This window comes from Diprion similis, chromosome 4 (genome assembly GCF_021155765.1).
Source record: "Diprion similis isolate iyDipSimi1 chromosome 4, iyDipSimi1.1, whole genome shotgun sequence".
Lineage (NCBI taxonomy): Eukaryota > Metazoa > Arthropoda > Insecta > Hymenoptera > Diprionidae > Diprion > Diprion similis.
The window spans coordinates 11388807-11414983 of record NC_060108.1 but is presented as its reverse complement, the minus strand read 5'-3'; the positions used below and the strand labels follow the sequence as shown (position 1 = coordinate 11414983).

The window sequence follows — 26177 nt, the reverse complement described above, 5'->3', positions numbered from 1 at the left end:
TCAGTCTGTTCATCGAGTCTGCGTTCGCGACTTCTGCGCACTCCACACTGCGCAATTCGCAGACTGCGCAACTCGCGGACTGCGCCGGAGCCGCGGGCCCGAGAATTTGCCATCGCGTTGCTTCCAGCTTGCCGGGCTTCGCTTCACCTTGACTCATGAAGCGAGTCGTCAGAGAAACGTTAGATTTAATTCACGCACGCGATGTCGCCGAGTTATGCATTCTGGATCGCAAAGTTCGTAGGTGTTCAAGTTGGAACCTTGTGTCAATGAATTATTTCCACTCGGTTTAGTCGCACGCTATGTCATAGAAACTGACGTCGTATCTAAGACCTTGGATTTACTTGTATAGTTACTGGAATGCGTCAAGAGTCAAGTCCTGTTTTTTAGCGTGACACTGAAAGTTTCAAAGTATTCAAGAAACTTTGCAAAGTGTTAGACTAATTCGATTAGACAAACTTTACACGCTTAGAAAAATAGGTTCGTATTGATGCGCAGGAAGATGCCGACAGTTTATTATAGGGTGATCCAATATTCAATACCTCGTTACAAAATCTGGCAGATTTTATTTCCTGAAAATGCTTGAAAATTAGATGCCCCCAAACTGTGCGCATGAAGCATTGGTAAAAGAACGAGAAGCATCGAATCCGAAATGAATTGGATCAAATTTGAATTTTGAAATTTTTCATGCTCCAAGTTTACGTAAGTTTAATTTTTTGGTTTTTATTCGGAGATTTCTAATCGGCATTGCATATGGAATTGTGCCGACGAATTTCGTGTGAATTGAATTTCTCTTTCATGATTACCTGAAAAATGAAGTCCAAAATTTCACTAAGATTGACATTCATTGTCATTACTATAAAAGAAACAAAATAAAGCAATAGGAAACAATTTTATGAAAAATAAAAAAAACCTTTTACAAAAAAAAAAGAGAGTATTAACGACAAAATATTTTTATCACACGTGATTGCACTTTCAGTAAAAGAATTGGTTTCTAGTTTGATGAAAAATACCCCGAAAAACACTATTTTCACACCTTATTTACCGCTAGAATTAAGATAGTCCTCTTTCACCATAAAAGTATTTGTTTTCAATCGAAATTTCAATTTCTACTCATTCACCACGAGTTATCACAAAACATCCTAGCTTTCGACAACCGAGAGTATCAAAAAAAGAAATCATTTGAAGTCGCGCAATTAATTAATACAGCTTTCCAATTTAAATTTTCTATCAAAATTGCCAATCATCTTACGAGAACGAAGAAGTTTTTCAGTATAATGATAAAAAATACCAAAAAATGATCCGAACGTCTGTCGAAGGAACGATCGATATTACTGGACGTTGCTGTTACAGATCCCACTAATTTAGCCATTTAACTATAAACGAGATATGCGATTTGATAAAGGAGCAATTCTTAATAATTACTTAATTGAATAATAATCGTTACGGTGAAAATCATTTGTGTAATTAATATTTAATGAACATGAATTTGACCCGCATTGCTGTTGAAAATATAACCAGACTCTACCAACGAAAAAGTAATGTATAGTAAAACAATATTTAATATAAAACGCATTTGTTATTATCATATATTTGTGCTGTGTGGACAAATAATCATTCAATAATTCCAACTAGCGCTTTTAGCTAGCTAGATACAGCTCAGGAATGTGCGAGTAGAATCTAGTAATAATCATAATTGCCATCGCGTGTTTCTATAAATAGTGTAATGACCTCGACATTGGCCTATTTTTTAACCAAAAAATAATCATTCGCGTATAAATTCTTGGCGGCTCAGTAATCAGTGATAATGTATCGTAGCAACACTCGCTTGACGTTTGTATAAATAATTTTTAATTGTATTCTCGAGCTCCTTTCCTATCTTCCAATGCCACTCACTCTCTGCGCATAACGAAAAATCAATTCGCAACGTCAGGCATGAGTGAATTGTTAATTCTCATGCCGAATTTAATGCGAACCTTTATCACTGTAAGCAATGTTGTATATGTTTATTTTTCATTAAATTTTCACTTACAACAATATAATACGTGGAGTATTTCACAGCTTAGGTATTATGTATATTTATATTACACATTTAACAGGTAATCAATACTTATTATTAGGCATTTATACGTTTATTTTTAGTAAATCCATTTAGTTGTATAAGTTATTTTCAGAAATTTACAGACTGCAGTCTGTAGAAACAATTTAGGTTTAATAATTTAGGTTCAACAGGTAATTATATTATGATTTTCGACGAAATATGTTGTGTTTGCTGTAACATATCTCCCTCGACTACAGGAAAATGGTGAGGAAAATTCAAACTTAATGAAAACGAAACAGTATACCGACAGAGCATTTAATTGTTACAAAAAAAAAAAAAAAAAAAAAAAAATGATTCATTGTAACCAGAAACTATTACAGTTTTAGTATCAGGACAGCAGGAACTTTCATGTAACGTACAATAGCAAGAATTTTACAAGCCTGAGAAAAGAGGGCTTCCCAGTTTAGCGAGCTAGTTAATTATACTTGCACAATTCTAGCTGTTCAAGGGCTAAGAGCCAAAAGGGCATGACCCACTGTTTTGAATCCACGATATAATTAATAAATCTAATTGTTATCATTTATAATTATCGAAATTATGATTCAGCCATAAATACATCATTGTTAACAAAAATGCTAGTCAAATCTACAGAGTATTTAAAATTCCGAGCCAGTCGAGTTGCTTGAAAATTTCGAGTCGTAGAAAAAATTGTGGCTACCAAGGGGCTAAGATTTGTTCTCGGCAATCCAGTTTTGAGCTTGGAATTGACCTTAAAAATAACCTTCAAGGTTATTTCAAGGCAAGTCAATTTTTGGAAATGGGACCCCATATTTTTGATCCCGGAAATGAAAATAGCGGAAAATCAAACAATTGGAAGTGATCTTAAAAACTGCAAATTTTGTTATCCTGTTTAAAAAAATTGACTTGATCTTGAAATTACATTGATGGTCATTGTCAAGGTGAAAACCAAGGTCACGACCGGATAGTGTGTGGGGAAAATCCTACAGCTTTAATTCCCAACGATTTTTTTACGACTCGAAGTTATGAAGCTATTCTGACACATGAAAGCAGCTTCTATTGATCAGAATCGAGCAAGCAATTTAATATACATTTTTCCATGAAAAGGACAGAATAATGTTAACTAATAAAAAACAAATAATATACATTTTTCCATGAAAAGGACAGAATAATTTTAACCATGTATGTATGTAGTTGTAGTCCGTATAATAAAGTCCGCATTTGAAAGATAATGTTTTTAATTTTTTTTCCTGTTCCAAGGGTGTGTTTTAGTTATATATATATATATAATTCAATTAGCTCAAATAAAACTTTCAAAACCTTTGTTTTATCATATTTTTATATCACGCACTTCTACGACCCGAGTGTACGTAATATAGATCTTTAATACATTGATATGGGTTGTACATAGGCATAATGTAGAAAGTATTGACAGAGATTTTGTAGGGAATACCTTAATCTAAAAACAATTGTGAAGTTTACACTCTCGTCTGCTATAATATTTTGCAATGCACTGTGTGAAAGTCAGCTAAGGATTTCGTAAAAAGAGTACAATTATTCTCGTTCATCTGGATTAAACGCCTAGAATTCAGTCCCATTAATTTAATAATTGGGAAATTCTTATTTAGTCATTAAGATGTGTATATAAACAATCCATCATAACCGGAAGCACATGTATTTTTCTAAAGTATTCCTATGATGCCCAGTCATTGATCATACATTTTGCTTGATACCTTCGTCAGTTCGACTTTATTACACGTAACAAAACGGAAAATGGAACAACCTATATTCTATACCTATACAAATCACGTATATTTATGTAAGTTAATATTTTGTATAATTCAAATTGCGTAATACGTTAATTACATGAGTAATAACAATGACTTATAATATTGTAAGCAATCGGCTGAATACTAAAAATAAACGCATGTAAACCTATATATACATGTAAATGAAATTTTTCCGTTACAATACTACATTCCCAAATTGACTTCCAATTAGTATTGACCTTCAAATTTCCTTCAAATTACTTCGGCATATATACTCCATTCAATATACTTAGTATTATGCAAGGTACAGCAAAAAGGATGGGAGCCCTAAATATCTAGAATTTGAAAAAATTTTCTTACCAAAGACGAAATGTTTGGTAGGATTTTTGACGATGAATCAGGTGGAAGGATTAGATATTGAGTGCAGACCCATTTATAGGCTTAATGGGGTCCAAATCGGTTTTTTAATTGGACCCCCTCACCATCTCGAATTTGGATTCGAAACAATTGTTTTTTTTTTATATGCGGAAAATGTGTATTCGAAGATAAGAAATCTGCACCTCAATCACGAACCGCAATGAGTAATGGTTTCCGTGTTCCTAAACATTCAATGAGCTGTTCTAAACACCAATATGCTGTAGAAAGGCTAGTTACTATTACGAAAATTGTGGTGAATCCAAAGTTTACAAAAATGGAACTTGAATTGTACATTCAAAATTTAAAAATTGTTGCGAACTCAAGAAAAAGACGCTTTTCACTTGACGAATGGTGATTTGGATTTTATTGGGCCTAATGAGCCCAAGACAAAAACGGAAGATACACGCAACACAAAGTTAAAAAGTTGTTCTGAATCTGAATCTGTTAAAAGAAGGGATTTGATGCATTAGCTTTGATTTGAATATTTTTTATCCGATGTAAAAATCACTGGTTTTAACTTCTTCCACAGTTTTTTCATACCGTAATTCGTCGGATATGAATCCTTTCTTCACTACTCAAACTTTTCAAACAAGTTAGACACTTTCTACATACTTTGAAATTTTCCTTAAACTCAACTAGACATTTCAATATTTTTCAAGATATTTTGTTAGTTTTTTTTTTAACTGAAATATTTACGTTGTGATGTACAATTATTACCTCAATTCCTTATTCCCAGTCTCAGTATAATAAGTCTGATTTGTCACAAATTAATACTGTATCATTTACTACATTTGAAGACTTGAGCCAAACGACAATAATTGTTACTGTTTTCCATGGCTAATAAACTAACTATTCACGTTCAGAATATATAAAGTTTTGAAAATTTAAAAGCAGAATGAAAAGATTAACAAATGTGTAACCAAGTACTTCAAAATGAACCAAATTTATCTGAACCATTTCGACACTTTAAATAGTATATGATGTATTGAAGTGTTAAGTGTACTAGATGAACGTTACTCGGTTGGAAAGGTGACTTTGTTAACGTGAATCTTTTATAAAATTAAGCATAATTAAAAGTTGAGTATATAAAATTTTAATACATATGCCATATGCATATCGCACTTAAAGATAAAATCGCAATTTTTGCTACCTGTTAAAATTATAGACATGTGTTTTGCACTTGTGCATCCATCAAATTTACAGTCTGCTTTTCGCTAACGCGCAGGATTTTCTATTTATAATATTCGAGAAATATTATAAATCAGTATAACGGATGTAATATCAATTAATTGCAAATATCAAGTTCTCATCACAATCGATCCAACATGTTTTAATTGACGAAATATGTGTTCTCTCCGTCGAAATGTGTGTACTTTCTACCGATATCACAACATCGAGCACCATAAGGGACGTGAACTGTGTCGAATGTGGGATCCAACATATCATGAAAGATACCATTTGGCGGCAGAAACAACGCCGAATGAAAAAATTTGTACGACTCGTTTTCGCTCTAAATAATAGATGCGTATATAATTAACAGAAAGGATTACTCAACCCTGAAAGTCTGGTTTTGCCTTATTTTTCACAGCATATGTACTCGAAGGATTAAAATAAAAGAATAGTAACTCGCACGGAGTGTTTCGTGCCTTGATATTCGTGTAATATACAAAAACCGATCAGCTGTTTACTTTTTCCAGCGCCATATTGGTTATTCGTGATGCCCACCAGACGATACACACCATCTGGTGCCTAAGAAGAGATTAAATCTATTCAAAAGAATTTCCGCGGGATTTCCGAAACAAACTTCGTCACACATGCAATTCTTCCAGCTCGACTGACGATCGAATTCCCATCTTTCAAACTTTTTACAGACGTATATTAGCGCTGACATCGAATGTGAGCATCGCAAAAATCATGATAGGTATGCTGAATAAAATGACAAGAACTTGAGCAAAGAACAGTAGAGCATCTGTCCAGCATAAATAAGAAATGAAAGGTATAATTTACGTACATACGTACGTATGTAGAACATCTTAAGGCACTGGAGTATGCAGTCTCAAATAATAACGACCACACAGGATTTATTAACCTTTGGACCACCGGAAAATCTAAATATAGGCGTTGTGGAGCAATCTATCAAAACTCTGTACTCATGGGTTCGAGGTTGCTGATTACGGATTTGAACTAGAAATTTCTAAATTCAATATGGCGGACAAAAATCTGAAAAGTCAGTCGATTTGGATGAAACTCGGTTTTCAAGGATTTTCGAGGTCACTGATCACGAATCTGAACTCGAAATTTTTCAATTCATAATGGTGGATCCAATTTATTGCGTAGGGTAACTTTTTAGATTTTTGCCCGCTATATTTGATCCACCATTTTGAATTTCGAGAATCTGATTCTGTTTCGTTATCAGCGACCCCAAAATTCCACATCCAACTCTTATGTAAGACTACAACTTTTGAATTTTTCCCCACTGCTAACGGCCGGAAAGCGTAAATATAGTGGAACTTTGTATAGGTTATGTTTAACCTTCTACGGTGACCTGAGGTCGATACGACCCCAGAAATTAAAGTATTTCTTATGGGACGATAAATAAAACTGATCACAAAGGGTGAAGATATAGCTACACTCTTTGGGGACTTTCTAAGGGGATTAAAGCTCATCAAATGCCGGCAGTCTAAAGGTTAATTGTTTTCCTGAAGCTATATGTGAGGTCTGAAATTGCTAGCAGCGTCGCGATTCGTCAGTTTAACATTTTTTTCGACAGTCAACTGCACAGGTCTTTCCAGAAGTAAAAAAATTTCAAGCTTGCATCTGTAGAATAGCTGTAACTCTTTTTTCTATAGTTTGGCCGTAAAATATTTTCTAAATGAAATTAACAAATCACAACCCGGAGTTACTTGATAATTTTTACATTTCTAATAGTGACGGATTTTGATGCGTGGAAGGATTCGCCATTGTTTATCTTTTTTTTGACTAAAATATTACAGAAGTTACAAATATTTGTTGTTTACTTTTACAGGAAAAAATTCTTATGGACGGTATTGCGGAATGTTTACGATGACTTAATACTTCCATCAATTAATATTTTTTTTGTTCCTGCTTATTATTTTTTATTCTGGGGGCACCTTTTACTACTGAGATACGGAAGGAATAAATTTTGTAAAAGTCCAATTAAACGTATAAACATATATCGTACAGCTGTAAATTGTAGGTCTATACACGTGTATCTATATATACTTATCGACATTGATTAAAGCATGATTCAATCATTTTAACATCGAAAAAGAATTATTACTTGATTTCGCTATAACGCCAAAGTTTTCATTTATATTTGTCTATAATTTTTATTTGGAAAAAATATATGTATATAGTTAAAGCATCGTTCATTTAGAAGATTGAAAGAATCGATTCTTTTTATGGTACAATAAAACAATTGGTTCATTATTACAATGTGCAAGACATATAAGGTACGAGTTATGTACAATTTTCGTGCATTATATATTGTATATATAATCCAGTAAAAAAAAAATTTAGATAAAACAGAACATAAATAAGACGGATCCTATATCAAACGATAATGATTATACTACAATATATAGAATAATATATGTTATACACATTTAAATAATTTTCTATCATTATATTATAAGCATAAAGTTCTCCAAAATACCATTTGTTAAACGTTATATATTGATTATATATATATAAATATATGTATATCTATATAGTTGGAATGTTTTCTTTTTGAAGCAATATTATATTAAGTACTTATGCCTCACGATCTCTTATTGCTGATTGTAAGTAAGAAAGATAGTTTCTCCTTTTCTTATTTCTTTTTCCTTCGCTTATCTTCGTACTATAAAGTCACTATTGCCAAAATAATATAAAAATTTATATTATGTTTACTTATGTATCTGTTTAACACCCATCTTTGCATCTACATACCTATCGTAATAATACTTCTTTTTTTCGAATATTTCTTCGTCCACAAATAACAAAACGATGTTTTGTTATTAGGAATGTATACAGAACTGTTATATCAGGTTGCCATAGTTCCTTGGCACTTTCTTTATATATTTTTTTTTTTTTTTATCATAAATGAGCAATTGATTATAATCCTAGTACAACTTAATTCTTAGCTGGAGTAGTTGAATACTGTAGAAATTTGATGAAAAAATTATTGACAATGAAGTTATGCCACTTTTAAAATCAATGGATTGAATATCAAAATACGTCAACTATTGCATAACTATATGTATAATAAGGGCCAAATTCCAAAGAAGAAATGAAGGTATGTATGTGTGGTGTGAAAACATGAGTAGATATTCGGAATACAAGTATACATCAACTTGTTAATCCCGCAACGTCTATCATCTAAATATCTATTAAAGTTCCGGTGCAAGTGTTACACATATCTCCCACAAAACTTCATATTTCTTAACATAGATATAAATATGAAGAAATCATGACTGGCTTATCAATTGTCTCATATTAAAACCTGATAACGCAAGTAACCTAAGCGTAGGAATTTTGAAGGTGAGAAAAAATTCTTTCCTATTCTTCATTGTTCGTTTTCAACTATGGCAAACGTTGCAGTAATAACAAATTAAGTATTTCCATGAAATTCACTCACAGTCAAGTATGTGTATTCTCAATTTAACTCATTAATGTTATACGCCGACTTTGAATTAATTGAACTTCAAGGACATCTAGCACAGATTCTAAGGTGGCACAATTTTAGACACTAGTTTCTAATTATTTGTAATTTTTTTTACTGATTTTAAATTGAAATAAAGCAATAAAACACAATGTATTGAATAGGAATGAGAACAGAATCAAAATACACAGAAGCATTATACTATTTCACATCTACATTTATACTTCAATATTCTTCGGTCTGTTTGTGTCATTGATTTTGAGATGAAAATTTTCGATAACAAATGCATAAAACAGTGCCAACGACTAACATATGATTAATTAACAAAATGGATGAAAAATTCAACAAATATTGCTATGAATGGAGAAAAACTTCTTCATCCACTGAGTTTCTAAGACTATGCTAATATAAATTATAAAAATAGATACAACACATATTACCCGAGTGTCAGGACAAAAGCTGTACATATAAAAATTCAAGACTATTTCAGAATCAAAAGTCTTGCATTTCCAGTACGCTGTTATCCAAATATATAATTGCTTTTGGAAAGACAAAAAATGTTCGAGCAATTTTTATAAGGACGCAAGTGAAACTTGATTATTTTTTAATACTAGTTCAAATACTCGTAATTTATCAACTACTTTTTAAACTTTTACAATTTTCCTAATTTCCGAAAAACTATTTCATTTCATACCGAATAGTGTCAATTTTATTTACATAGACTAAGGAATTGACCAAATAGGAGCTCTTTAGCTCGTTCTTTGCTTAATATACAAACGTTTAATAATTAAGAATAACTCAATTCCAACATGAAAAACATAATAGCTGCTGATATTGAACATAAGATTTACGACAATGGAGGGACACACTTGAACTACGACGAATTGTCACAAAATAATAATAATAATAATGAACAACATAAACTGAATGGAATGTATCCTGTGATCTGTGATGCGATAAGGGAAGATAAATAAACTATCTACTCTATAAATTCGGAATCACATAACTGGTGCAGCATTTGAAAAATTTGAGATAAGACGAGAACTCACTGACGCTTCACATCAAGACGCAGCAGCCCTTATCTGATTGACTATCTGCAAGGATGTCGCTGGTGTTTCCTGTGAACCTCTGGAAGTCTCTGGTGTTTAACTCTGAGCCTGATATCGATGAGACGGGCGTCGGTACTCCGTTGCCATTGGCGTCCACTGAGTTTGTGGGTGTGTGACGATTCTGGGCCCTCTGCTTCTTCAGGTCCGAGAGTGATTTGACGAACACTACAGACACGTGTATGTTGATCTTGCCATTAGCATCGGTCTCGGCTGTGTAAATGGAGGACTGCTGGTTGCCGACAGGCGGGTCAGGCCCTGCGACTGCCGAGGCAAATATGTAAATCCAAGGCTACCCCCGTACTCGAATCCCTCTCATATTATATTATATTATAATATATTATATTATACATATATACATCTCCATATACCATGTATACGTAAGTATGATTGTATGCATATTAAGTGTACAGTTATTGTATCTTTACATTTACAACGTATTTTAACACGTACTTACTATCCCTTCACCCTTGACCCCCACCCCCTTCTTACATATGCGGCGTTAAAATTCACTGTCCACAATGCCAATTTTATAACAATCTATATATATATATATATATATGGTATATATTTACGGGGGAGGGAAGCAAAGTACAAAATTTCTGGTAGACTTTTTGTCAGATCCGAATAAAGGAAACTAGTGAATTCAAGACTACGAAACTAGGTACTTAGTATTACTCAGTTTGAATTTAAAAAAATAGTTAAACCATTGATTGAAATGAAAACGAGCTACTGAAGGTTACTCAAATAGCGATTAAAAATTAGTTGTGTAAATCATATTGCAGCATCAATGATGACAGGATTTATCCTTAGATTAAAATTTATATACGCCATAAATGATTGAATTTATCGTCAATTTTGTGATAGAAAGAAAATTTTTATTTATGTAAAGTTGAAAATTTTTTAGTAAAGAAGCGGCAAAAAATGATGATTATTGTATAATCCATCAGATTTTGAGTTGAAATTAGAGAAGAAGAAAAATAACTGTAACATAATATTACACAATTCCGATCAAGTAACAGCTTGTTCTAAATGCTGAAATACGTTACACAATTGGCAAATGTAGACAGTTTATTCGACTAAGCACTAATAGGTTTGTATGTATGCGTTCAGTATATTTTGATAGAAAATGAAAATATTAATTTTTCTGTAACCAATAATAAGCGATTAAAAATTATACCCAAAGAGTTAATGAAATTTGGTTTTTAATATTTGACTGATAGCAATCACATAGAATGGTCATAACGAGTACCTGAACTTATACTATTTGTAAATATTATGCTGATATGTTTATCACAATTGGCTAGTTCACTAAACTAGGTAATTACGTATCTATTTGGTTACATGATTTTTTTAGTCTTCTGTGTGCAAATGACCACTTAGTTATAAGACTTTTTTTCAAAATATCCATTTCATTTCCATTTTTTTCTTTCCCCTTTACGTTTATGTTACTTTTTATGGGATGTGTTTCGAAATGTGATACAATAAATTGATTTTATTTAAAAAAAAAAGTGTATACTACCGCAAATAGCGGTACTTAGAACGTATCGTTATCAAAAGAAAGATGAAGAAAATCTCATGATTACAAGCTCATTGTAAGTCAAACCACAGGTCGGTAAAGTTATCCTGACTAAAATACTGAACACAACACTGAAAGTATGAAAGAATCGCACAAAGCTAATTACTAAGTGGAGGATCTGTTTTTGAAGGTCTTATTGTTACTGTATTATTTATTATTATCACTACGTATGATATTGTTTCCATCCTTGCGATTAATATAGATATGCAAAAAAAGTAAGAATAATACAAGAATTCCAAAATACTAAGATATACAAAATATTTATTTAATTATAACTCTACACACGCTCGTGGAGAGCCTTTATTTATTAGTTTCGATAAAATGATCAGTTCGTTTGAGTATGGAATTACACTATTAGGCAGTTATCTTTATACGTAAGTATGTATCACAGTATTCGCAAAAGAAGGTATTCCGAAATTTGCGGACTGGAGTTTTAATGAATAAAAATTACCAACGTGGAAATTGACTATCAAAAAGCTAATTTACTCAATACACTATGGAGAATATTGTAGGAAATCTATCTAAAGATCAATTTCTTTCCTAATTACGAAAGGTATAAAACTTTGATACTGCAAAATTTAATAAAACGACAAGCTTCAATCCCAGAAATCTGGATATACTTAGATTTAACGGCTTACAATCGTCATAAGTAAATAACAAATACTAATGGACCATCTACTTCAAGTGTGATAATAATAAAACGTGTATTAATATGCAACTTATTCGTACATCCATTTTTACGTATGTGAATATACATCTAGTGTCCTAAAATCTGTACTCATGCATGCTCAACCATGCTAGAAAATATGTAATATAATAATTCAGCAAATCATTCAGCAGGCTGATAGTTCGAATATTATAGAAGTTATTATTTGGTGGTCTGATATCTGTTACTGATAATCCCACAATGCTCCATTTAGTAGATAGCTCTGATAGTACAAAGGTTTTTATCTTGCTATAAGAAAATACTAGTAAAACGAAATAAAATCATTTCCTCAAGTCTTTATTGTTATTCGGTTCTTTCTTTCAATTATGCAAAAAGCAAGCATTAAATCTATGCAAATAGATACTGTGCAATACTGATGTTACTTATTCTGTAAGCTTCAAATTAAGAATACAGATTAAAAATCTTCTCTTGTCAATAGTTAAAATACGTAAGTAATAAGTAAAAAGCGATTCAGAACTTCTATAAAGGCAAAATGGAGATATAGGAAGAGAACGAGAGATAGACAAAGAGAGAGACAAAGATTGAGAAAAAGAGTGCATAAATTAATCGAAATAAGATATTTTAAAAATATACATACAGGGTGAGTCGCTCCAAGTATCGAGAATGGAATGGGCTTATTGTTAGTAGACGTGACGGGAGATCCCTTCAGCTAATCAACGGTCAGAATCAATTGCATCAGACTATGATCGTAACAGGAGAAGCATATTCAAGTTCTTGTTATAGGAAAAAGGTACCAACAACGACTAATCGAGCTACCGTGTTTATTATTAATAATTAGATCTCGGAATAAACGTTTCGAGGATCCCTCAGCTAATCACAAAAGCTTTCGATCGAACACATCGAAGTGTAGTAGAGTAACCAACTTTGATTATTATTAATCGCACAACTGGTACTGCTTAACACACATTCATCCCGTTAATTGGCTGAAGGGATGTGCCACAGCGTCTACTAAGTCCCTTGAATTCTCGATATTTGAAGCGAGTCACCCTGTGTATATATCTATATATAAATAATTTCTTCGGAATATGCAAAAATTTGCTGTTTATTACGGAACGTATGATTAAAGGAATAAAAATGTGAGATAAAAAACTAACCTCGGAATTATATCGGGAGCGCACAGTAATGGAAAAAGAAAAACGACAGCAGGTAAATGATCGACAGCTAGGTATTACGTGACATTCAACATTATATTTACAAATTTGTGTATGTACTCTACAACACTGGTTAGTTTTACATTTTCTTATCTTTTCTTTTCTTTTCTTTTCTTTTTTTAGTTATTCTCATTTGATTTCAATTTTTCATTCGTGTTTTATTTCATTTAATAGTTTGCGAGCGTGAAAGATAATAAAACTTTCCTACAAGTAATAGAACTATATGATAGTACTACGTCTTACCCTGTCTTTCGCGATATTACGTGTACAATTATTACCATCATTATCACTACTATCATTAAGTTAATATGATAGAATCACCGAAAATTCTCCTCTTCCATTATATAGTTATTTAAGTAGATATTATTCTTATAACAAGCGTTGATTTCATTCTGTGTGTGTGTGTGTTACCAAACGTTTTACAAAATAAACTAAGTACAAATGAAAAAAGAAAAAAAGAATATGGGGCAATAGAGAGATGTACTTAACGCGTTAAGTATAAATTGCTGGTGATCTAAGTATGTATCAAGTTATTTCATTGCTCTCGGTCGTGACGTTGAACTTTTTTTGGTTCTCAACACGTGACACTACCTACATACATGTATAAGTACGTGTGTAAAATATATAATACTCAAATCCACAGTGGAATTCATGCGTGAATGTGAATTTATGCAGCATCAGTTGATGCCAAAAAAAAGTAACTAATATAGCTTGAAAGCCAAGTACCAGTTGAAATGGTGATTAAATTCTGATTTCTAATTGAAAGGAAGCCTCAATTTCAATTATGAAAAATTTATTCCAACCGTAATAAAAGAATCTTGTGTACTGATCGGTAGAAAAATGTTAATCATATACTTTTTTCTATTTTAAAATCTGATAATATTCATAATTGATTGCTTAAACTTTTAGTTTTGTTTAAAAATGAAATTCTCATATATTCCTCGGATTTGAATTTACTAATTCCAATTAAAATTTAATTGGAACAAGTAAAAATTTGTACTCTTTATTTTTTGGCGGTGATGATATGAGAATAAATCTATAAAACAATCATTGAAACGTTCATATCACAGAAATATAGGAGATCTACAGTGATCTATGCACATAATATTCCCGTCCTATTTGCAAAAATAGTAATAATGGATGAGAATCAAATATCAACCAATCAACAATAGAAGTTCTCCGTAGACTAATAATGTGAGCAAGAATTCCAGGCTCTTCACTTATTCTTATTTTCAAGAGTTTGATCAACACATAATTGAATAATGTAAGTTAATTAATTTAAAAAATGACTGTACGATCGACATGTTTATACATGTGTGAATTGTTACAGAATTATATTTCCAGAGTGGCCATAAAATTCCAAACTTTTTAATTTAAAATTCAATCTATTTGCAGATTATTTGATAATCAAAAGCTGTCATCAATCGTGAAATGTATTGATGTTGCAAAGTTCACGTTTCCCAAAGCTTTCAAGATTTCCATTCACTTTTCTCGTCGAGAGTCGTTGAAAAGTGTTTATATAATACTTTTTCCTCAAATATTTGACGACCTGATTTTATCACAATTCCAAGTTTGTCAGATCCTCAACTCTCACTCATAAATTATTCCACACTTTATCTTTCGAATGAAGGAGACTTATGAAAGACTCTGTGGTAAAAAATGTCAGTGAAACACTTTCGATAGTAAATTTTTTCACAAAAACTGGGCTGAATCAGTTTTAGCGACTCCAGTGAAAGGCCTGGAACCTATTATGCTCGACTGATATAGTTTTATCACACTACAATTAATATCGTTTAAAAATTATGTATGTACGTGTACGTAATATTAACAGTAGTTACGAAAGAAATATTATGTATGGGTATATGGTATGTAATTCGCAACAAACACCGTTAACCGAGATTCCCTTTTTGTGACCAAATTAAAATTTTCTGTACTACCCACCTACCGCAATAGTCCACTAAACCACAACCAATGCAAGCAAAAGAAGCCACGGAATGTACCTGAGTCCTTGTCCACGTCTTCGTGCATAAACGAATCATTGTCCTTCCCTTCGGGCCCTCGTCTCACCGCAGGAGTTAAGCTGGTCGATTCTGTGTCTTCTGAAGTTGCATCATGTGCGTTGGTGCTATTCTCTGTTGGTGTTATGTTCTGCGTAGGTGCACCAACGTAAGTCTAAAAATTAGAAATTCATATAAAGCACATACTAGAAAAATAAGGATTTTTATGGGCAAATATTATATTATTTAACGATAATTGGTCAATATGTTTAACAAAACATGATTTGAAAATACTTTGGATGATGGTTGCACAAGTTTTTAGAGAATCTCATATCTGGTTTAGAAAACTTCGACTCAAGAAAATTTTATTGAATCGATTAGACTACCTGCTGTGCTTGTATCCTGAGCCTAGCTTCCTCCTGAGCGTCTTTTTTCGTGGTAAGTACTTTGTCCCTGATAGATGTTCGCCGAACGCTTTGCGTTCGCGTATTTATACTCTGAGATCTTCGTACTCTTCGCTTCTGAGCTTCTTGCAGTCGTTTACTCTCCTGTTCGGTTTTCAGCTCCATAATTCTCTCTCTCAGTTCGGGATCCTCGCAGATGTCTATGAAAATGCATTAACAATTAGCAATGGCGAAGTGATAAATTAGATACAATTCAAAGACCAATTGAAATTGACTATTATTTTTAGGAAAAGAATTTTTACACATTTTATCTCGTGTGCCATAGGATTCGAAATAATGAATTTAATTTTTCGTTGGTCCTCCTCCAACCCCAAAGTTTAAAACTCATCTGTTCACTTGGTTAACAGAATTTGCTTGTGAGAAAGGAAAAGTTTTCAGACGTACATGTTACAATACTATATTCACCTGCAGGGGTTTCTTCATGTTTATTTTTCGCGTTCAGATCAGCTCCATTGTGTACCAATAACTCAAGCACCTCCAGCTGAAAACCACATGGTAAAATCTTCTCAATAATACTTGTAACTGGAGACATTAGTCAATAAAAATCGTGCCGAAGATGACTAAATTGTCATTTGTCATTTAGATTTAAATATAAAAGACGATTTGTTCTTTTGAAGCTGAGACTGGGTGTACAGTTAAAAACTTTCATCAACAGTCACTCACGTGTCCCCAACAGGCAGCTGCATGAACAGGTTGCCATTTATCATTGTCCACAACATCGGTTGAAACATGCTGATCAAGAAGAAATTCAACGACTCTCAGGTAGCCATTTGCTGCCGCTATATGAAGCTGTAATTAAAAATAATTGTAATTTGCAAGCTTTTTTGATAATGAAGTTATAAAATGTGGTAACTTTAAATTAAGGGTGTTGTCTGGGTTCAACAGAGTGATTCCACATAGACGATCTTTCGTATTTACTTTCTTGTTTGTGCAATTTCTAAGACAATGCTGATTTCTAATAGCTCTCTGGGCTAACAACACCGTTAATCCTAGTTCCAAAGTTGTTGGGGATTAATTTACTCTACCAAAGTGACAATACAATTAAACAAAAAGCATTACAATGGATTTTTTGAGTTCAAATTCACTTTGTTTGAATAGATTGTACGTTTCTTATGTACTTACAGGTGTAGCACCTTGATGATCGGTATATTCTAGGTCACCGCCTTGGGCTGCGATCTTCTGCAGGTCTCGCAGCATCTGTACCTCAGTGCCAGCCCTCGTTTCGTCAATTAACTCTTGCGTCACACCACGCCTTGCCATTTCACCTGAAAATATATTCATTAATGAGAAAGAAAACGAAAAACATCCACAACGAAATACCTTCTATGCAGTCGAGGGTTTTCTCATCCTCGCATATGTCGTACGGCATATTTCCATCCGCGTTGACGGCCAGCAAGTTAGCTCCCCTCGCAATTAGGTAGCGCACCAAGTGAAGATGACCACAAGTCGCAGCAGCATGAAGAGGCGTCCACTTCTCACTGTCCTCTGCGTTGACGTTTGCCCCAAATTCAACGAGTATTTTCATCATTTCTTCATTGTCGTCGATGCAACATTGATGCAGCGCAGTTAATCCATCCTCGTTGGTAGAGTCAGGATTCACCTCTTTCTTCAAAAGCCTCCTCACTAATGGATGCAAGAGATATTCGATAGATATGAAAATATATACTATCCAATTGATAATTTTCTCTTCTTCATTTTTGCAATACATCAAGAGAAAACAAATCAAAGACAAGCAAGGATTTTGCTCGCTATACTACCTTCGTCGAGATCATTTCTGGCCGCAGCTTCTAGCAGCATAACACTGTCGCTAAAAAATATGTGACGTTTATTGCTTGGGTGTTTGTTCTGGTGACGAAGCCATTCTTTTTCACGATGACGCCATTGCTTCAACTGCTGCAGTCTTCGATGACGTGCCAAATGGAGTCTTTCCTGCGTCGTCAATCTCTCAATGTGCATCATCTCTGATACCAAGTCCGAGTGCTCCATGATGACTTGTTTGGAACTCTTGCAGCTATATTTACCTGGAAAAATCAAAGTGAGCAATGAAGACAGCAAAACTGGATATTTTGACCATGAAATTTTCATCAGTACAAAGAAACAAAGATAATGGACTCTCTATCATCTTAGGTTCCCTTTATTCAAATCTCCAAAAAGCTTAACGACGTGTACCTATAATTGCAAGGAGATCAGATCAGCGCTATATTTCAACAGGCTACAACTTACATAACATAGGATGAGGTGTTATAGTTACTGCAGTCCTGAATCTGGTACATAAATTTCAAACCACTGCTATCTCTAAATCTGAGACTATATTTTCCAAATGTAGTAAAAGCCCAATTTTTTCCAATCTACATTTGTTAACCGGACAATAATTCAACGTTTCTGCTGGTAAGCCTAAGGTTTACGTAAAAAAGAAACAGATCATTTCATTTCAACCAACTTGAGTCCAGACAAACTTTTCTCGCAAAAATATTGAAATTAATTAATAAGACTTTGGCGACTGAGAAACGGTGATGGTGAGGCCATATTGTAATTGAAATTATAAGTAGAGATTTGCAAATACCTTTACGGCCGCGAGCTTTGCCGGCAAGTTTAGTTAAGCAAGTTGCTCCCTGGTGAACCCTATTCTTCATCATTTTGCCCTGAAGTATTTAAAAAAGCGACGTTGGTTTCTCGACAGTTGAATAATGACTTTGAAAAATTATAACGCTTCTCGTCGTTGTTAGTAGGTGCGTGGCTGATGTAGCCCTGCCTTCTTCTATCATACATATCGCACCTGACTCTCATCACGCATCAACGACGTCAACATCCAGTCTCACGGACTTACATATTTATACTTATTTACTAAGCTGCCTTTGTCTGCGCAAGGTTTACAAGACCGAGATAATGTTTTGTGAAAAACAAGCAAGCCACAGCAGCAGTGTAGCAGAGATTTGAGATAGCAAAGAAATGAAAATACATAGCATTTTTTTCATAACTAAGCGATAATGATCCCTTAGAACATGTCTAGATACAAAACGGTAAAAACTATCGAATAAATATCACCTTGACGGTGGAGTACTTTTTTTAGATGATATAAAATAAATGACCGTCGCTTAATTTTTGCTCAAGAAAAGTCTTTCCGGGCAACTGATTACGGTAAGTACAACAGTTCAAAGGATTTGCAATGCTGAGGTTGAACAAATTACTTATGCAATAAAATGTTTTGATCTTGTGTCAAAATTTTGAATTAATACAAAGAATTCTGTAATGATATGTTGGGGCTCTTTTTTTTTAAAAAGACTTTTTATTAGTTGTTTCTGAATTTGTTGAAGATGTTAATTTGACCCCGTTTTTGAATGTGAAAATTTCCATAAGAATTCACGGACATTAAAGTGTGTACCTGAGGTTTGGATTGATCAAGCTTTGTTGAAAATTCAAATTTTCATTTCTGATTTTCGATGTTAGATTTCTCTCTCAATTTTGAAAAGTGAGTGAAAGCTAATTAGCTATTGGTAAGTAAGAAATGATAATATTATGGCTACATATTGCATTGATTTGCAATTTAGATTGTTATTGGAAAACGTGTTAAATGAAAAAATATAGAATCTTATAATTTCAGAACTGTGGAAAATGGTACTGATATCTCCTCAAATATTAATCACTAAGTATTACTTCTATTGAAGATGTAAAACATTATGAATAAATTATATTTTCAAAGAAACAGAAAATTACACAATTTGAGAAATCAAGTTTTTTTATTATCAAGTGTCAATCATAGTATTTACTACAAAATCAATTCGAAAAAACAAACTTTCATAAAACTTCATGTAAGCGATAAGTTTCATTATTCTCACCAGTGAATCGAAATACAAATGCAAATAGATATTACGTACATTGAAGTTGACAATTAAAATTCGCTACTAATCCAAAAACTGAAGTGCGTCGTCCAAGCATTTTATGCTGAATACGACGAAATGACAGAAAGAGAAAAGTGACTAGTCACCAGTCCTGTCATTGGTAAAAATCTAAAATTATTTCTGACAGCATAAAAGGACCAAAATTCAGCATTGATCAGCACCGAACAAAGAAAAATTTCAACCCATATAATTCAATATATATTTCGATTATAGAAAACGATGTGTACCTGTTCAATTTTTGCAATTACTGTTTTTGCAAATTTCTCAGGCAAGACATGATCAGACGATTTAAAAACTTCCAGTGTTTCTCTTTAAGGATGTACCAGACGTACGATCCAGTAAGAGAACTGTGAAGACTGAAATATCATACAACGGAGCTTCGGAAATGCATGTAAAGTTCATCGAGTTAATTTTAGTCGAAACAATATTACTTTAGAACAGAAAAAATGTTAGAAACCATAAATTGCAGATACGCTAGCAGAACTATTGATGACTTTGAAGAGATCTCAGTATTGAATCATTTCTACAATGAAAAAATCATATCCAATTTTACTGAACCAGGGCTCATTTTGATCGTAAATGAATTCTTTACAAATCAACAAAATTATATTTTCTATATGACTGCTCAGTTGATAAATAAAAAAACATGATTAGTGAAATCATTGTAAGCGACGAAACGTAAACCAATGCCTGAATAAGAAATACTCCATCGTTATCGAATATCCGACTTTGTGGATTTGCGGATTATTTATTGAGGAACAAAACAAGCCCGAGATCATAAAAATCGATCAAACGATGCGATTTATTCATTGTAGAAATGATTTGATAATAGAATCTTTTCAAAGTTACCGATAATTCTACTATTGTGGCTAAAATTTATGTATTTTTATAAAAGTTACATCTTTTCGACTGGAGTGTACTTTGGATACACCATAAAGGAGGTTGGTGGGTTAAAAATCGATACTTTATATTGCTTTTGTTACAAGGCAATCGTGTATCGAATATTTATCGAAATTATCATATTTGTAATCTACTAGGGCTGTACAATTTAATCCGCTGCACCAGCCAAGGCGGTAAACCTGATTAATCAGCTAATGGTTTAACCGATTAACCGGCCAAGTTGGGTAAATCTTCTAACATAGTAAGACAATTGAACCAGTTAATAGTTAGATACACTGAAAATCAATTTAATTAAAAATCAAGCAGTCCGTTGAGCGGTTGATTTTGAACCATTTTCAGTTAACAGTTATTTGTTTTCGCTGGGTAAGCCGGTCAAATTTCACAGCTCTATGATCTCCGAATATATCTTTGAGAAAACAAAAGTAAAAAATAGTGAAATTATAAACAAAAGCTTAAATATTGATGCTTCGATTCAAGTCGCTTCAAAATGGTTGAAAATCTAATAGATTTATTGAGAAAACTATTTTCTACCAAGTCGATAGAACAGTTTTATAGTCGTTATGATATCACCATTTTCTAAGCATAATCAATATCAGTGCAATGTTGCTAAAACTGAATATTTAAGAATACCAATACGAAAACAAAGACACTTTCAGTAAATGTATGTAAAATAGATTTTAGAATAAAATGGCTACCTAATTGTAAATCTTTGTTTATAATTTCAGTATTTTCTATTTTAGTGTTCTCAAGTGTATATATATCTTTGTAGCCTATGAGTATCATACTTTGATAAACACTCAAGGTACAAATATCTTATAATAAAATTAATAGAAAATAACAATTCTTTGGCTCTCCATTCTCCTCAAATTCCTTATTCAAATAAAACTGTTCCGTAGGTTCAAAAGATAGCTTATCTGCACCGATATTGTTCTATTACGACATGCTCCGATTACTATTCCCTGAAATTTCATGTTAAAAATTATTCCAATTCGTGCTATTCTCCAATTCTGATCGTCAGTGACTTGTGATCTTCTTATTCTAGTACAGATAAGAAATAATCAAAATTCGAATCTTATGATCTTGCGATAACTGTCTAAAAACTACACGTAAAAAAAGTTAGATTAAAACTAGTCGATACGATTGTCAACAGCTTATGATAACTTAAAATCAATCGCGGCAAGTTTGTTCAATTTGATCATGATGCAAATCGCTTCGTTACTGCGTATTCTGCTGTTTTTTCCCCCAAATGCATAGACGTAAGATTTTCCAACGATATTCACAGCTATTCCAACGTAATTCAATACACGGTGAGAGCTTGATTTTGTAGAAAAGTCCACTAAGACAAGCAGTCTAAAGGATAATCAGGACCCAAAAAACTCTTTTCTGCTTATCAAGGTTCTCCGACCAAGGAGACGGGTAGAAAAACATTGCGCAAACCTTTCTTGCGTGTACATTATAAAGACACGTTACATTCACATGCGAGTATTACGCATCCTTGTCGTTTATGGATGTATTTAAGCGAGCTCCATGCCTACATTGGAAATAATATTTCGCTGCTTGTTATCTTATCTATAGTCATCTTTTATTGGGCTTTTATAATCCACAATTGAAGGAGGCCTGAGAATACAACGGATTAACAAATGTGAAATGAGCAGAGTAGGAAAAAGAATAATTTTCGTATAATTTATTGAAAATTCTGAATAGCCGATGATAGTTGAAAATGTAATTTGTAAATTATGTAAATTGTTGATATAAAAATAGCAGTAATGATCAACGAACTTGAATGAAATAAGAAATATATATACAATCATCCGCACGTGCATTACTCACAATTACTTCTTCCTTTATTATATCACTGCGGCCGAGGAATAGATTGAAAATAGAAAACAAAAAGAAGCCTTCACTAGCAGCGAGTTGGTAATTGGAATGCAGCTGTCGACGTTGTTTCTCGTGTCTTCTTTTGGTTGTTATAAAGTATAATCAATCTAACGATGTTACGATTCACAGTCTCTCATCTCAACGTTCCACAAACTCGTGGAAACCTTCTGTCACAATAAAAAATGCACTTCGTTTCTCTATAGTTTGATTAACGAGTTTTCAGCCTAAAATATTGTTTCATTATTTACGGTATTATGCCTACACGTACCGCGTATGTGTATATATATATATACGTATGTGATAACCGTGTACATACGTATAGAAACGGAAATAATGTGGCAAGTTCAGCCTTATCTTCTTATTTCATTTTATTCCTATTGTTAATATTGTAGAGTAGAATTATGTGCAGTAACTAGATTCATTTTATTAACATTTTATTAACACACGAGACTCGACGAGACACGATGCATGAATGAATGCATGCATGCGTGCTGCACTGCACCGTCTCTCTCACACACGTTCACTCACGCGCCTAAAAGCATGCATATTGCACGCAGTAATTGACACTGTCTCATATATACCTGCCAGAATTACTCTGCGGTCTTCACGTTCCGTGGCAGGTTATATTTCGCGGCGGCATTATCAACGTATTCGCGATACGCTGTTATACGTCAAAGAAGCAGTAACCCGTGAACAGCATACCTGTTTCACAGGTATTTATAATTATTTCTCGAGCGAGGTTTGCGGGCTCTTCTCTCACTCACTCACTGCCTCTCTTTCCCCCTCTCTCTCGCTCGATATATCCGCGTGAAAGTTGTTGAAATTCAACAGCGATACACGGTAGGTAAAGACCTCTAAACTTCGGAATGTGTGCTTCTTTCGCTGCAATATACGTCGATATATTTTCCACATTTTCCGCAATGTCTCATTGTTACGAACCGCGGTTGTACATCTATGATGCGCATATTGCATGGAGGAAACAAACGCAAATCAACATATTATTATATATTCTATCGCTCCGTAATGAATTACATTTTTATAACGAACAAACGAACGCGGCTTTCCGGTGCGCGCACCGATTCAACAATTTGTTGCCAAGTTCACGACGTTCCATTGAAACGGCAGCGAATTGTACTCTCGTAATCAAGACTTGACGAGGTTTTCCTTTTTTCATATGGATTTTCTTTCTGCAAAGTTTTGACATGTGTTTGATGTAGTTTTTCGGACCCGAGAGGTACACTGAAATGAATTATGCGCATACGCTACTCGCGTAACACATCCATACGCGGTATTATCGAACGTGTGATACGTGTACGTACACGACTGTCAGCGCCATCTACGAGGGTTTTTCGACAACGACGCGTCTATGTATGTCGCGATACCTCGAGCATGTATGACTTTATGCACAGGCGTGTCAGGTGCGCAGCTGGCGTACACACCTTTCACTCGAGACCAGTTATTCACGTTTAGTTCAGGCGACCGCCGTCGTAAACGCAAACCTTCCGAACTCATTGAACTTTGAACAATTAATAATTAATCTCAGACTCGTCGGAACCATCGTTGTTACGACATAATATAAATAGAAGTATCAAATAATACCGCAAACCTTGATGGTGATATGGTAGTTTAGTTATTTTATTATTATTATTGTTATTTTTTTTTGTTCGCATTTCCGTGACCGTTTACGATGAATACGTCACCGAGCAACGGACGTATTCATTTGTCAATTGTCGCTGGTGTTTGCGCAACAATTGGTAGCTTGTTTGGAAAACTATCCGGTGGCGTTGAGGTCACGTCGACGGTGAGTGGCGGGCTGTTTGGTTGCGAAGAAGATTAGCGCGGGAAATTCAAACGATCGAAAGATAAAAGTGGCGTTTTTACCATAAACTTTTTATTGCAGGTCTTCCTACTGCTGAAACTCACTCTTCTCGTGGTTATGATCACAATGAACACTGCGGGCTGCACTTTTTTCGTCAAATCTCTACAGGGTAGCGGGTCTTCCTTACCAGCTACCGTCGCCAGTTCAGCTACGAACTATTTCTGTTCAGTAAGCTCGCACCACGACTTGTACTCTCCTCTCTCAAATTTTTAATATCAAGACGATTGACACGTGTCGATTGTATCGCCATCTCGAAACTCCTGAACCTCTCCTTTGGCCGCGGTTTTATTAAATCACATCGGCATTCGGCAGCACTTTGCCATTCGTATCTTATCTCGCTTAATCGGGAGCCACGTCATCTTGGCGTTTTTGGGCGCTCCGCTCTCCCCCTTAGAGTTATGCAATTTTAAATCCATATCTGCTGTGCAAGCCAAGGGTGAGCGAAAGAAATGTCTGGAAAAATGTACGAGTGATTTTTTTCAATTTTGTGACACATCGTATTGTTTCCATTTTATCCTAATCTATTAAAATTATTGATACTCAAACACATGTTTTGTTCCGATAAGGCTCTGATTGGCTTTCTCGTATTCGGAGAGTCGACTTCTCTGATGTGGTGGATGGGAACCACGTTAGTTCTCTGTGGATTGCTGCTAATCTGCTACACGCCAGTGACCAAGGTCGACCATACTACGAAATTGAAACAACGATAACGAGACTTCAGTATTTTACGATTTCATTAACAATCTGTGATCACGACATGTGTATTCGTAAAAATACATTGTAACTTATTTTTACTTATGAACAAACACGTTTGTATAAGGTGTTTAATTTTATATCTGTAGTCATACGAACTGGTGTCAACTGTCAAGATTTAATGGCTATTAACGCTTGATGTTTGACGTACATTCAGCATGCAAAGTATTTTCACTCAAGAAATAATGATTACTTGAGCCCGTATAAATATGTATTAAAAATTACAAAATATGTACGTATAAAATAGACTTAAAAAGCCAAAAAATATGGAAACAAGAAACTGCATTTTCTGGCTTCAAATATTATACTTACTACGTAGAAAACCAAATAAAGAATGAAAATGATTTAAATAAAAAATATGTATTTACATATTAATCCGGGCCCTGATTAATACTGTGCATCCTTCATTCTAGCTTTACTATCTCAGGTGATACTCACGCGTTTACAACGAACCTCAACTTCGTTAACAATTTAACGTACTTTATATTAATTGTGTATTTCTTAGTGGATAAGTATTTGAATGATGATATTTAACGTGTAATTTATCAATAAATAAAACTGTCATCGAGTACTCTGTTTCAAATTTTATCTTTATTATTACTGTTCTCAAAGTTGCCTCCTTCTAAAAAAATAGTTACTGCAACATCGAATGTTCACTTCCACTCAATGTTTGCGAAACAATATATTCGAGTTTCCATCGTGAACAATGACGGTATATTTTTGACCTTAAAGACTAAATTGTTTGGCAATTCTGTATGCAAATTCCCATATCATTTGAAAAGATCAATCAAGGAAAATTCGGTAGACGTTGATTTGGGTAAAGCTTTTAATTTTTTATTTGTTTTGCTTTTTTGCCTGTTTTTTTAATATTAAAGAAATGATGAATCGTCTATTCTGCGAATATTTAATTTTGCGTGAAAATGAACTGTTTGCGTGGCG

The 26177-nt window shown here is 33.7% G+C and overlaps 2 protein-coding genes across 5 annotated transcripts; one reads left to right on the top strand and one right to left on the bottom strand.

Moving 5' to 3' along the window:
* Positions 1–9163: 9163 nt before the first annotated feature.
* Positions 9164–23526, bottom strand: LOC124405715 (protein phosphatase 1 regulatory subunit 16A). Of its 4 annotated transcripts, none has more exons than XM_046880861.1 (10): positions 23188–23526; positions 22559–22685; positions 17687–17950; positions 17250–17552; positions 17052–17194; positions 16593–16718; positions 16335–16410; positions 15852–16069; positions 15469–15640; positions 9164–10275 (listed from the first exon to the last, which is right to left on the bottom strand). In XM_046880861.1, the coding sequence occupies exons 3-10, from the start codon at positions 17913–17915 to the stop codon at positions 9962–9964; spliced, it is 1581 nt and encodes a 526-aa protein (XP_046736817.1). In that variant the 5' UTR covers positions 17916–17950; positions 22559–22685; positions 23188–23526; the 3' UTR covers positions 9164–9961. The 4 variants fall into 4 exon arrangements, with proteins under 4 accessions (XP_046736817.1, XP_046736816.1, XP_046736814.1 ...); XM_046880860.1 differs by having other exon boundaries at positions 22559–22682; XM_046880858.1 differs by lacking the exons at positions 22559–22685; positions 23188–23526 and adding an exon at positions 18493–18602.
* A 483-nt stretch (positions 23527–24009) lies between these two features.
* Positions 24010–25604, top strand: LOC124405216 (transmembrane protein 42). Its single transcript, XM_046879920.1, has 3 exons — positions 24010–24407; positions 24507–24653; positions 25052–25604. The coding sequence occupies exons 1-3, from the start codon at positions 24294–24296 to the stop codon at positions 25193–25195; spliced, it is 405 nt and encodes a 134-aa protein (XP_046735876.1). The 5' UTR covers positions 24010–24293; the 3' UTR covers positions 25196–25604.
* The last annotated feature ends 573 nt before the right edge of the window (positions 25605–26177 follow it).

What these genes read in the sequence shown, in the direction of transcription:
- LOC124405715 (XM_046880858.1), bottom strand. Translation starts at nt 18,565, where the DNA reads ATGATGAAGAATAGGGTTCACCAGGGAGCAACTTGCTTAACTAAACTT. An exon ending in CAGAAATGATCTCGACGAAG is followed by an intron (nt 17,553 to 17,686) that starts GTAGTATAGCGA and finishes TGCATCCATTAG; the next exon opens with TGAGGAGGCTTTTGAAGAAA. An exon ending in AACCCTCGACTGCATAGAAG is followed by an intron (nt 17,195 to 17,249) that starts GTATTTCGTTGT and finishes ATATATTTTCAG; the next exon opens with GTGAAATGGCAAGGCGTGGT.
- LOC124405216 (XM_046879920.1), top strand. Translation starts at nt 24,294, where the DNA reads ATGAATACGTCACCGAGCAACGGACGTATTCATTTGTCAATTGTCGCT. An exon ending in GCGTTGAGGTCACGTCGACG is followed by an intron (nt 24,408 to 24,506) that starts GTGAGTGGCGGG and finishes TTTTTATTGCAG; the next exon opens with GTCTTCCTACTGCTGAAACT. An exon ending in CTACGAACTATTTCTGTTCA is followed by an intron (nt 24,654 to 25,051) that starts GTAAGCTCGCAC and finishes TGTTCCGATAAG; the next exon opens with GCTCTGATTGGCTTTCTCGT.